The sequence below is a fragment of the Tympanuchus pallidicinctus genome, unplaced genomic scaffold (assembly GCF_026119805.1).
Source record: "Tympanuchus pallidicinctus isolate F22 unplaced genomic scaffold, pur_lepc_1.0 scaffold21, whole genome shotgun sequence".
Lineage (NCBI taxonomy): Eukaryota > Metazoa > Chordata > Aves > Galliformes > Phasianidae > Tympanuchus > Tympanuchus pallidicinctus.
In genome coordinates, this window is record NW_026294733.1 from 1,982,800 (window position 1) to 1,995,710 (window position 12,911).

Genomic DNA, 12,911 nt, shown 5'->3' on the forward strand with positions numbered 1-12,911 from the left:
TCATCGGATTTGTCTTGCTGCTTAATCCGCGTTCTTATTTTTGTGTGATTGTTTCAGATGCCTCAGGAGCAATACGCGCACAGGAGCACCATGCAGACCTCGGAAGGGCCCCAAGTATACAAAGTCGGGATTTATGGCTGGAGGAAGAGATGCCTCTATTTCTTTGTGCTGCTCCTAATGATCTTAATCCTGGTGAACCTTGCTATGACCATCTGGATTCTGAAGGTCATGAACTTCACAATTGTAAGTCCTAGTGGTTACCCTAAAAGATGGGGGGAAAAGGATGGGGGGGTGGTGGTGGCTTCTCTGCCCGTGAATTCAGGTATGGTTTCAGTAATGGGGTGGTGTAATTGCCATGGGTAGCTGCTGCAGCAGGGAGGAGCAAATTTATCCTACAGTCCTCTTTTTTTTTTTCTGCTGGAGAATGACTCTTAGGGCTGTCTGCAGGACTGCCTGGCTGGGAAATCAGCTCAGCATCATGAATCACATTCCTCCTCCGATCTTATCTATATATATACATACACATACACGTACATACACACACACATTTGTATTTACATAATATATACACAAATGTTTTTTTTATAAAGCCTCCCAAAGATTCAGTTATAAAGTGTTTTAAAATTATTAATAGAGGTTATTTTTAACTGGGGGATGGGAATGAGTTTGAGCCTTCCTCTTACACATTTTTATTTGCTTTTTCTCCATGGCTGAGCAGTTATGAAACTTGATTTGCCTTTTTCTTAAGGAAAGTTACATAAAAATGTGTTTCAAGGAGCTGCATGGCAAAATATTCCTGGAGTGGCTCTCTGGGTGTGGCATTCAGGTGGATTTTATCCTTGCCTGCCTTGAGCTGGGGTTGAGCATGGAAAAATGTGCAATGGATGTGCAATGGGAAACAGATTGCATAGGGATAGGTGGTGCCTTCTGGGCCTGGAGCGCCCACTTTAGCTCAGCTCAGACTTTTTGGCACAGCACAGGGTGCCTTTCATTACCAACTGAACTTTTCTTCCCTTGCTCAACACACCAGAAAGTCAGGACACGATCAGCCAAGCACACCCTATTTTCAAGTGCTAGCATGTAAGGCAGGCCCTAGCTTTTCAGAAGATAATTTGGCCAAACAGAGTGAAAATGAAACGACTTATGTCCCCTTTTTCAAAGCAGTCATTGCCACCCTGATCAGGTGGAGCGATTTTACGTCCATTAGGATCTTTGGGAGAAATTAAGTTTGAGGCTTTAATCCTGGATTTACTTCATGAGAGAGCTGTAAGGTTAAAATCACCCAAATCAGTTTCAAGGACTTTCCCAGCCAGGCTCTGATGCGAGTAGTGTGTTTGAAGTTTTCCAGCATTTCTTTCTCTGCTTTGGTCTTGCAAAGCCCTGAACAGCTGTGTCTAGCATTATGTCATTAATGGGCCTTGAGAAGTTGAATAAACAATCTCTGACTTACTGTATCCAGCAGACAACGTACTGTGGCAGGGGAACATGTTGAGTTAGTTTCTCTAACTGCTTTGCTGTCAAGGTGTGCTGATCATTGTGATGCACGTATGCTTAGAGAGCAAGCAATTATAAAACAGTGATCCTCTAAAATCTGTGAGTGGATGAGAGAGTGAGCCAAACTGGAGCAGTTAATTATTACCCCGACCAGTTATATATTCATTTATTATGAAATTGATGGCATTTTGATATATACGGTCATTAGATTAAAACCTCTCCCTTCCAGCAGCTCTCTCCTCCCTAGCCTGTATGCTGGCTTTTTCAATGCTGCCCTGATCTTCAAGTTGTTGTCTGATTCAGTTTCCTTAAATAGTCACTTACTCTCTGTGACTCATTGGGAATTAGTCCAGCGTAAAGTGTATTTGTGTCTGTTTTTAGCTAATTTGTATGTTTTCATGTCAATAGGTGCTGAACAGCTTTGGGGGATGAAAACCCATACTGTAGCACTGCAGTGAGAACTGCTTTGTGATATATATAGGTTCGTGTGGGCATGCTGGTCAGGATGTATATTTCTGACACAGCCAGTGGGAAATAAACATAAGAACAGGGCACATAGGAGGTGTGCACCTTGTCTCCTTGATCTTGAATTGTATTAGTCTGTAAAATAAAAATTCAAGGTCAGGTTGGATGGGGACCTAGGCAGCCTGCTCTCATGATTGGCAACCTTGCCCATGGCAGGGGACTTAGAAGAGCCAATCATAAAGATCCCCTCCAACTTAAGTCCTTCTATGACTGTGTGAATGTAGAGCTATTATGAGATATGTGCCATAACACAAAAGATTGTGTTCAGTCAGGGAGAAATGTCTCAAAGAGAGATTTCTCATTCTGGTCATCTCTGGAAAAAGATCTGTTACTAAATGGATTTTTTTGCATATTGGTGACAAGAATTCAAGGCATTTACCTGTCCAAGCACAACTCCCAGTTTTTGGGGCAAGAACTGCAGAGAAGAGACGTGGAGATGCATTTTGGTAGAAGGAGATGTCTTCCTCCAAGATGGACCTGCAAAGTACAACCAGGTTTCGGTTGTTCCAAGCTGGAATTGGTAAAGACCCCACTGTAAGAGTGGTAGGAGCTCAGCAGACATCTGAGACTCCTACTGCTTACAGTTACGGCGCTGCTGTGCTGTGATGGGACCAAATGATGTGGCTGATCAGATTATTAAGAACAGAGCAGACAGTTCCTTGGAAATGGTTGGCATGCAATCCTGATGAGCGTTGAGCCCATGGTGCTGCTCTGCTGCAGCCTCACCAGCTGCTCTGGATCCTGCTCTGCAATTCCTCCTGCACCATTCCCTGCGGCTGAGAAAATCACTGCGCTAAGTGAATTTTTAGAAGCAGACTTTTATCTCTAAATAACAAACGTACGAATATTCTCCAATGAGGAGATGCAAATACGCAAAATCTTTAATTTGTTCCTGTTCTGATAAGAGGAGCTGAGAGGCCTTCTGGGGCAAGGGATTGATTTGAGCAGTCAGTAAGCAATAGCTGCTGCTTAGCAGGTCTGAGTTACCCCAGTGCTTGTGGAGCAAAAAAAGAAAGAGAAGAAAGGAGGGGGAAGTTTTATAGTTTTGTTGTTGTGGAAAATGTAATGCTTCCAGTATCTTCCCAACCCCTGATCTCTCCCAGAACCTGAGTCTGTTCAGCTCCACAGGATGGTCCTGGCACTTACTGGAATTTAATGAGTGCTCATTAAAGCCAGTAAGTGCTCAGTGTATCTTAATGAGCACAGCAAACCTGCTCAGGAAAACTCGGGGGTGTTTTAAATGCTGATAATGGGGTGTGGAGAAGGGAGGGGAGGAAGCGAGTCCATTTTAGAGGGAAAAAACATCACCTTGTGCAGTTTGTACAGCGTGTTGGGCAGCACCCATCACTCCATGTCAAGCCAGAGCTCCCTTTCTTCACTCCCTTTCCTTTCCCCTCTGCATGCCCTGTGACATGCTCAGGGAGGAAACTCCCGTGAAATCAAAGCATAAGCTTCCAATCTGTGCCTTTTAATGAGCAAGGCATAACTAATTTATTCTTGGTTTTGCTTTAATCTGAACATTCAAGGCGTAAGTTTAAGTGTGGCTGTTGCTTCTTATGTGGGGCTGTCAAAGAGGTGCTGTGTTTGCGTGGGGCCAGTTGGTCACAGCCGGTCTGTGCCATGCTGCAATCACTCAGTCCCTGTGTGGTATTTGATCTTCAGTTTGTTCTAAATGATTTTACCCGGCATAAGCTGTATGAAAAACAGACTTGGAGGGTACCCGAAATATCATCTGCCTGTTCCACAGCTGGTTCACACAGTCAGGTCCATTTATCCAGTTCATTTGCATTAGAGCTATGCTGCAGGAAGCTCTGCGGAGGTTGCTACCTCTAAACTTTACTTCGATTTTTACGCCAAACCACAGAATGAATCTGGACAGATGCCATCAATTTGGGTTGAAACCCAAATGCCCACTGAAGGTGCCCTAACCTAATTGAGGTAGAAACTGTTATCCAGCATTAAACTTTCTGATGATGTATAGGTGAAGGTACTCCAGCTCATTTGGCTCTTGGACAAGCATGATACAAGTATGTGGTTTACACATAATGGATGTGGGGAAAAAACATGAATGCCTTTGGGCTGTGTATGTGACTCACCCTCTCAGCTTGCAGGTCTGGGGCAGCTTGAGCTGTATCCTACCTATTTTACAGAGCTCAGCTGAGCCCCTCAAGGTTTGTAGGTGCCAATCTAATTACAAGGATTGAACCAGAGCTTGTAATGGTCTTACTCTTTATGGTCAACCTGCATTAGCATCCAGTGATGCAAGTCATTAGCAGTGGGATTGCCTGTGACTCTGTAGGTGAACACACACTGTAGAGTACTTGCCTACGATACACTTGAGTATCTGGGATCTGTTGGGGCTTTATATTTAAATGGCAGCAGTCCACTTACTCATCTGCCGGTCAAACCACTGAGGTCTCTTTGCTCTGACACGGTGTTTTTGTCCACCCAGTTTGAATTGTATGTTCTTTGGAACAGAAGCTGCTTGCATACAGCAGCCTGCAGTCCTCTGTATTGCCAAATACTGCCAGACTATATGTAAGAATAAGTAATTTCCCCTAAGTTGGCTTGCAAGGTTTGAAACTCCTGGAGAACTGCTTTCTAAGAATATTGCAAAGCAAAATATAGAAAAGTCTTTGACTCTTTCTTTGTAAGGAAATTATTCTGCAGCTTTGGTATTCAGGAGGCTGTTTGAGAGCAAAAGCTTCCTCCAAACTCAGGTCTGAGCAAACCCACACAATGCTTATGCCACCTGAGCATGTACCTTGAAGGCAATGCCTCAAAGATATGGGCAGGCAATGACCTGGCTCACTCCATCTCCCTTGGGATGCAGAGAGAAGGGGACCTTCTCTTCCTGTCTCACAGGGGTTCCTACAGCGCATTCAAATTCTCTTTCCAGAGCCACACAGTTTGGGATCCTTTAGTATAAGGTTTGATTGTATTTTTTAATATTTTAATTGAGTAGGAACAAATGATTGATAGGCCATCTTCATTGCTTGAGGGGTGTATTTTCACATTGCTGAATAAAATGCTAACAATTTAGAGACAAAATGCTGTTGTAGGTAGCAAAAGTGCTAAATATTATTATCTTGCTTTCTTTATTAGAAGTTTATACAAAAAATATGCTTTTAAAGTTTGGTTATGAACAGTTATTTCCGATACAATTACTCCCTCTTGTGTGTAAACTACCTGCCACATTTTAATTACAGGAAAACAGTTGGGTAATAACCCAGCAGTAAAGATGGATTAGAGTTAAGAAAGCTCATCTGCTTAATAGGCTGGATTCTTTTATTAATGATTTAAAGGAACAGACTTTGTTCTAATTTTTTTAATTAAAAATTGCCTCAGAATATAATGACTGTGCAGTTTATGTTCCCTTTTCATGATTTCTCTGGGGTCTTTTTAGGTGCAATTCTAAAGCCAACATGGGAAATAAATCTGCTTTGCTTCTCAGCTTCTGCTTTGTAGTGCAGCTCTAATTGGTCAGCTAAATTGTTTAGAATTAGAATTAATTTTGCTATATCCTTACTGAGGAAAGGGTGACTTTTTTTTTTCCCCTCAGTCTCCTTCGCACACACAGAATGCACTTTTCCACCTTAATTCATGTTCCTCCTTTTATAAAACAAGTAATTGTTTCTAAACCGCCCTCATTACCCTAGAGCTTTGTGTCTCTCCTTTCTATTCTCATTCACATGGACTGCATCTTCTGATATAAAGATGTTAATCTTGTAGGGATCTGACAGAACCAGCAATGCTATGAGTGATTGTACTGTTAAATGAAGAAGGTTCAATGGATTAAATCCTCACCCCTGTGGGACGCAGTGAAAATGTTGACATTGTCTACAGTGGATCCGTTATTAATGATAATGCTTTTTAGTTGTGGTTTTGTACCCCAAATTCAAATTCCCTTCTTCTCAAATGTAAAAAGTAATGTTCTGCTTTTCTTATGCTATTTTCAGAGACCTAAAGTTTCTGTTTCTGCATTAAAAGCAATTGGGATTGTATATCCTTTAAAGATATAGATTCTGCTATTTCAGCTTCACTCTTTTGGAGTTCAGAATAAAACAGTTCTGATAGGATATTGCAGGACGTTGCTGCAAGGTTGGTTCCTGTGCTGTTGCATCACCGCAGTGTTAGGCTTCTGGTCCTGATCACTTGCTAAGTTACAATGCATCGATTTCTTCCAGTGCTGCACCTTTGAAAACTCAGTCTCTGACAATATGTCAGTTTTATTGTCTTAATAGTGTATCCTCTCAGCCAGCACAAGCACGTAAGGCCTTCATCTTCCTGTTAGCACACAGTCATGAAAGGAGCCCATATTTTTTCCTCACTGTCTGTACTCTCTGCTAAATCTCTGAGTTCTTCTGGTGCCATGACATCGGGTTTGCTTACAGATATATCATGGAAGCGAAAAAGATGGCGAGCCTTCCATCAGTACCTCTAAACCACATGGTATGTGCTAAGTAGCAATCATCAGGTAATTCTTTGTTTTTATTCTTCGTCTATTGCACGAGGCAGGCTGCAGCACACAGCCTGTTATGGAGGTAGGTGGCTCTTTTCCCTCAAATATTTTGGTGGGTTGGCTTTCATGAAGAACTGAGGCTCATGCAATTGTGCTTCCATCTCAGTATACGAGCTTTCAGCTCTCTCTTCTCTATTGTTTTTAAGCCACGTATCATATTGAAAACCTCTGAAGAGATGTATGTATTCAGGAGACACGAATATCTCATATCTTGGGTTTATGGTTGTGATGCCATCGATCCCTACAGGACCCAGCAAGCGGTGTGGATATGGTGGGCTGTGCAGGGAGGTGAGTCATAAACTCTCGATCCCAGATCCCACTTCTGCCACCTCCCTCCGCAGGGGATTGTTCTCAGCTTCTCTTTCATCTGAAGAAACAAGATATTTCACATTAGCATTCTTCTCAGTGCCAACAAAAGATCTTCAGCCTAGTGGTTCTGAAGCAGAAGATTTGTCTCTTAGAGAACACCTAAAAGGTATTATTATAAATGCGAGGAAGAACAAAAACAAGCTCACTGCTAAAATGCTGATAATCAGCTAGGTCTTTGAATAGCTCACAATCTGATCCCTCCCCATATTCTCACAGTACATTAGGAGAAATGATTTAATTTGGGAAGCCACACAGAAGTAACATACCGGGCTGATCCATGTAGTAGGTTCTCCACCCCTCCTGCCCTTGTTCTGTGTGTTTTTGTTTTTGCTTCTTTTTTAATTTCTGAGCTTCCTGACAATTCTCCTGAACTCTCTGCATGTCAGAGAGCAATGACCTTCTCAGCTTTGAAAACCATCTCTAACAAAAATAGAATTCTTCTGAAGCACCTCTTCTCGGTGATTGCTTCAGGCAGAAGAGCTGCTTGGTGGAGCCTCCATGCCTTTTCCAGCTTGGCCTGGAACTGGAAAGCCATCAGCTTTTCAGAAAGCTGCTGCTTAAATTCTTATTGTTTGGTGTTGCACAGTCTGTGGAATGGGGCTGGAGGTGGCTCTGGCACCACTGCAAAGCACGTAGCAGCAGAAACTCAGGCTCTTTGCAAGGAGCTCCAGTTTGCAGGCTCACTGCTGCTGGTTGGATGGAGCCCTGGGCAAGCTGATCTAGTGGTTGGCAGCCCTGCCCAGAGGAGGGGTTGTAGCTTGATGATCTTTAAGGTCCCTTCCAGCCTAAGCCATTCTATGATTCTGTGGTTGGCTGTGATGTGTTTCTGTTTGACTAAACCAAAGAAGGGGAGTAAGAAAAAAGTAGCATATACTCCCTACATTTGCATGCATCTACCCTATTTAAAAAAGGGGAAATTTAGATTGGATATAAGAAGGTTTTTTTGCAATAAGGGTGGTGAGGCAGTGGCACAGGTTGCTCAGAGAGGTGGTGGTGCCCCATCCCTGCAAGTAACCAAGGTCAAGCTGGAGGGGCTCTGAGCACTGATGGAGCTGTGGGCATCCCTGTGCAGTGCAGGGGAGTTCAACCATACGGCCTTTAAGGGGCCGTTCCAACTCAAGCGTTTTTATGATTTACCTTACACAGTGTTGAGAACATGTTCTAAAGCCTTAACAGTTCTGTGGACAAAATTACAAACCTGTGATTTTATGGACTGCAGCTTCTCCCTTCTCTCTGCAGACACTGTGTTATCTCTTCTGTTCTTGGATGCATCTTTTCTGCTATATATTCCCATCCCTGATTTGATAAACGTCTTTGAAGTGCTCACTGCTGGATGCTGCCATTCTATGTGCCTGTTCTTCCAGAGCTTTGCTATGGAGATGAGTTTGAATATACCATTTGAATTCATCACAGCTTACATTTTAGTTCTGGTCATTTCCGCTTCAATTACATCTTCCCCATTACCCATCCTGCCTTCACCGCTGTGGTCAGTGGTAAGATGGAGTGAGGTAATTATTTGTATTGAGGCCCAAGTTTCTATGGGACTACACTCCAGTGCACTTGCATGAAGGACAACCTTTTAACACTGAAATGATATGGTTGCAGACAGATTTATAGGAGAGGAATAGATTTGCACAGGTAATTCAGCTTTGACCCCTTGAGTTCTCATTACTTCTCATCCACGCATCACTATTGCCCACCTCTTTCCTATTTTTAAATGAGATCCAGTAACTAATAGTGAAATTATGGCAATCTGCTATATGAAATTTGTGATTATTTGCATTTAATTAAAGGCTTCTCTTGAGAAAATGAAGGGCGGCTTAACCTCAGAGAAGCCTCCACGTCTCCAGTAATTGCTTATAATGGAAGTCTTTAGAGTTTCTGCCCCACCACAGGATAAAGAAAAAAAAAAAGATTCCTCCCACACGCAGGGTCTCAAAATTATTTTATCCTTGTGCGGTGAAGGTGACTGAGGAGCCCAGTGAAGCGTTCCTCACTTTGGTTTAATCAGTTAAGATTCAATTTAATTACTCAAAAGCCAAGCCTTTGGTGTGTTTTTGAAAAGCCAATGGGCACCATGCATTCTTTTTGAAGGAAGGTGATCTTCCTCTTCACAATACGTTTGTAGTCCGGCAGTTGGTGTCAACATCAGAGTGGGATCTCTGAGGATGGCCAGTGCTCCACATTGCTGCATTGCTCCAGTGACCCCAGTGCACGCTGTGCTTAAGGCAAGCATGAGATTGCATGAGGCACTTTTTCAGACACTGAGTGTGTGGCACTCGAATCGTGCATTCTGCTTAATTACTTCTCTCAGTGTTTTCATGCCTCTTCTGGCAGCACAGTCACTCTGCTTGCACCCTCTGCTCCATTGAAATCCCTTCTTCTATCACAGATCTGAAAACAGGCATGACAGAAATTAGAGTATATGTTGCAGCAGCAGATATGGCCATTTTCTGCTGTCTGTTCTCCATGCCAAAGGTATGAATGTTGAAAAGCATTCTGCTATCCTGTGTTCTCACATTGTTCATTAGCGCCATGTATCACACAAGTTCTTGTTAATATACAGTAAAACACATAAAATGTCTCTGAAATTTTTTGTAGTGACCTCTTAGAGCTACACGAGTCAGAAATGGAAACATCATAGTTGGTCATCTGTAGAGTTGTCATAATTTTCCAAGTTGCAGCTGCAGTTAAGTGCATGAAAACATGGAATCTTCCTCTGATGTTTCTTAGCAAGTGAACATGTTGACAAACAGCAACTCTTTATTCTGGGGGGAAAAAAAGGGTGTTTTAGTTACGTATGCTGGGCCCTGTAATGTATTTCATGTAGGTGCGAGCCATATAGGTGTGTGTAGGTGCTGATTTTGATTGAGGTTATTTAGTAAGGTGGCATTGTTTCTGATAACAAATACTTCGTCCTTCCAAACAAGGCATTGAAGCTCTTCATTCTGGGAAACTAAGAAATCAAATGCCTTTTACAATATTTACTTCTTGTGCATGTTAGAAAAGGAATTCCTGCTAATTACATATTTGTGCAGACGAACTACTGTGGAATGAAGGTCTTATTTATGGAGGCATGTCATCACATGAGTTTGTTATGTTTTCAGCAAAGAATTGAGTCTTGTGAAGGGGAGGAACGCCAGGCTGATCAGCAAATGACTGGGCTAGAGGAAGATTAGGTGGATCTTAACAATTCTGCTGTGATTTTACAGAAAACTGCATTGTCTGGAAGGAAGGTTGATTCAGTTCACCACCAGTAAGTGTAGATTATAGAGGAAATTTCATCTTTATTTGAAGTTACTTGTCAGAACCTATTGACCAAATGTATTTGTCTTTGCTAGTATAGTAAATGATTCACTGTCATAAATCGCACAAGAAAAATCCTGTGTGTTAGAAAGCAGATGTTTAATTTCTTTCTTCTTCCCAGTGGAGCCGTGTTTCTTGCCATTGCACCTTTCCTCTAATAGAAGTTTTTCTGCAGTAGTTTGCCTAGTCAGTCCTTTTGTTCCTTTAAATGAGAGTGAGGAGCTGTTAGGAGTTCAGGGTTGAGATAACAGTGCTCTGTACAGGGAGCCTGAGGCCACAACGAAACCTTTGTTGTAGGTGATGTTGGGAGCTCATAGGAGCAGCACCATGGCTGTGTTCCACATCCAGATAAGAAAGTCACCAGAATGGAAGGCATTACAGGTCTGTACTACAGGAGCATTCTGTATGAGGGAAGAGTTTCACACTTTGAGGAAAAAGGTCTGTTCTGCAGGTGAGGTCGGAGCCTGGAGCTGGGAAGTTGGTTAATTCCCTGTAGCCTGCAGACTATGCTAAATAAATACGGAGTAACCAGGCACTTGATGGATGACTCAGCTCTCCTCATACAGGGCTATCAGTCTGTGGCATTGCTTCTGGGTTACATAGGTATAAATGAGAGGGGAATCGGTGGCAGTGTGTGGCTTCGGAGGCAGGCTGCAAAGGAGAGTTGTAAACTTTGAAATATAGACAGTATCTGGGCAATTGGAAAGAGAAGTGTAACCCCGGCTGGTTTGCTGTTGGTGGTTGTTGTTGTTGCTGCTTTAGGTTAGTGATAGTCTACAGATTGACATGTTAAATGGATTTCAGTCTCCTGTTAGGGATGTCAGTTTAAAACAAATAGGTGGACACGGTGGGAATTTATGCATTGCAGAACACAGAAAAGGGGTCAAGAGAGCTCTGTACACAAAGGTGGCTGAAAAGAGCTAGAGATCTCTGCTCTGAAACAGCTGCCCAGCTCTGGAAAACATCACAGGAGTCTATAACTGGGGACCAGCTCTTCATGCATCCCAGTAAGTGATAGTAAACAGGTCTGTTGTACTTGGCTTTTCTTCCTTTTCCTCTTCTTAAAATGAGTCCATTCGATAAGAAATGTGAAGTTGAATGGCTGAGTTTGCAGCTCAGGCAGTTATCACTGATGTTCATATTGGATGAGCTGTCTGAAATACATACTGAAAGCATAGAGAGATGATGAGATTCATGATGAGGAAATGACCACCATTCATCCAAAGTGTTTTCAGTAACAGCACAGGGAAGGGATTGCATTGGTGCAATCTGTAGTTCTTGTTTCTGTTTTAAAGGTCTCTAATGAGCCATGTGTGCAGTGCATTTCTCCCTGGGAAATCCCACTGAAATCTGCCACTTGGATTTCATTTCTTGTGCTGCTATATTTAGAGCAGAAAGCAGATCTCCCAGCATGACTCCTCCTGGCTTATAGGAGCCCTACGAATTGTCCTAGCAATAAACTCTAATCAGTTACTAGAGCTGCCTGCACCCTGTGAAAATCCCTAAAAATGATTAAAAAAAAAAAAAAAAATGGGAGCAGAGTATTTGCAATTGCATTCCAGCTGCAGTCATGTGGCAGTACCCCATCATCGTCTCTGTGCAATGGGGGTGGTCTCAAGGGATGTGGTGTGTGCTTTATTACTGTGGTCCCTTGCTCAATTTATATTTCTGCACCCCCTTTTTTATCCTGTGGAGAAGGAATCTGATCACAATATTCTCCACTGAGTTTTAATGAGTAAATTAGAATTTTTAGAAGTTTCTGATCAGCCATAGTGTCAGAGTGCACGTTCCCTTCCTCACTGTCCAGCATTTCTTTCAAGAAAAACAAACAGAAGGTCTGATGGAGTTGTTCTTTATAAGTTCCTGTTTTTCTTGACCATAGTTCCATTAAAAATCATATACAGCCATGCCAAGTTAGGCATCATGCAGCATCTTGGTATAAGGCTCAAGGGGGTGAGCCTTCCTGCTTCAGTGCAGTACTTTCCCTGGCTGTAAAGTCCCAGGATAGGCTGTGTGCTGTAATGAAGAAATGTGGTGGCATGGACATTAGTAAAATATGATGAGTGGAGAGAAGTCATACATGTCTGTTTGTGGTGTCAAGTGAGAATGTAGCATTTTTGTATTTCAGATGCCTTTTATATTTAATTCCCTTTCTGTTCTCATCTGTGTAGGAAAAAACATTTAAGACTTGAGAGCAACAAAGTTACTGTGGATTTGCAGAAATGGTGCTCCTGAATGAAGCAGGAATGTGTCCATCCTTGCAGCTTTTTGTTACCTTTCACATTCTTTGATAGAGATGTAATTTTCTCTAATCATTCAGAAAGATGGCTGGATATTTTTTCTATTACATTCTGAAAGACTTAAACCTTTTCTGGCTTACCTTTGCTATTTTTCATGTTTATATACAACAGCATAATGCATCAGCATTTTTACAAGTTCCTCATATAAGAATGAGCCATGCTTATGAAGGCTGTCAGGCTTTCTATTGAACGGAATAACTAGAGCATCACTATGAGTTGACATCGGCCTAAGAATCACATCTATATGCTGAAATGTCTCATTTTATGCCGGTGTTGCCGTTTAATAGCTAAACTGTGCCCTTTCCTTAATTTACTGTTGCTATCCAGAAGTGCATTAGTGCTGGGGTCCCAGTGAGCCTGGCTGCTGCTGCAGGTGACCCGGGTGCCTACAGGCT

General features: G+C 42.4%; 1 protein-coding gene across 6 annotated transcripts in view; it reads left to right on the plus strand.

Moving 5' to 3' along the window:
- SGCD (sarcoglycan delta) overlaps positions 1–12,911 on the plus strand; it is a 314,278-nt gene that overhangs the window by 184,938 nt on the left and 116,429 nt on the right. For all 6 annotated transcript variants that reach the window (XM_052684682.1, XM_052684677.1, XM_052684680.1 and 3 more), the window contains one exon: positions 58–243. In XM_052684682.1, coding sequence (XP_052540642.1) covers positions 58–243 — 186 coding nt within the window. The remainder of the gene's footprint in view (positions 1–57; positions 244–12,911) is intronic.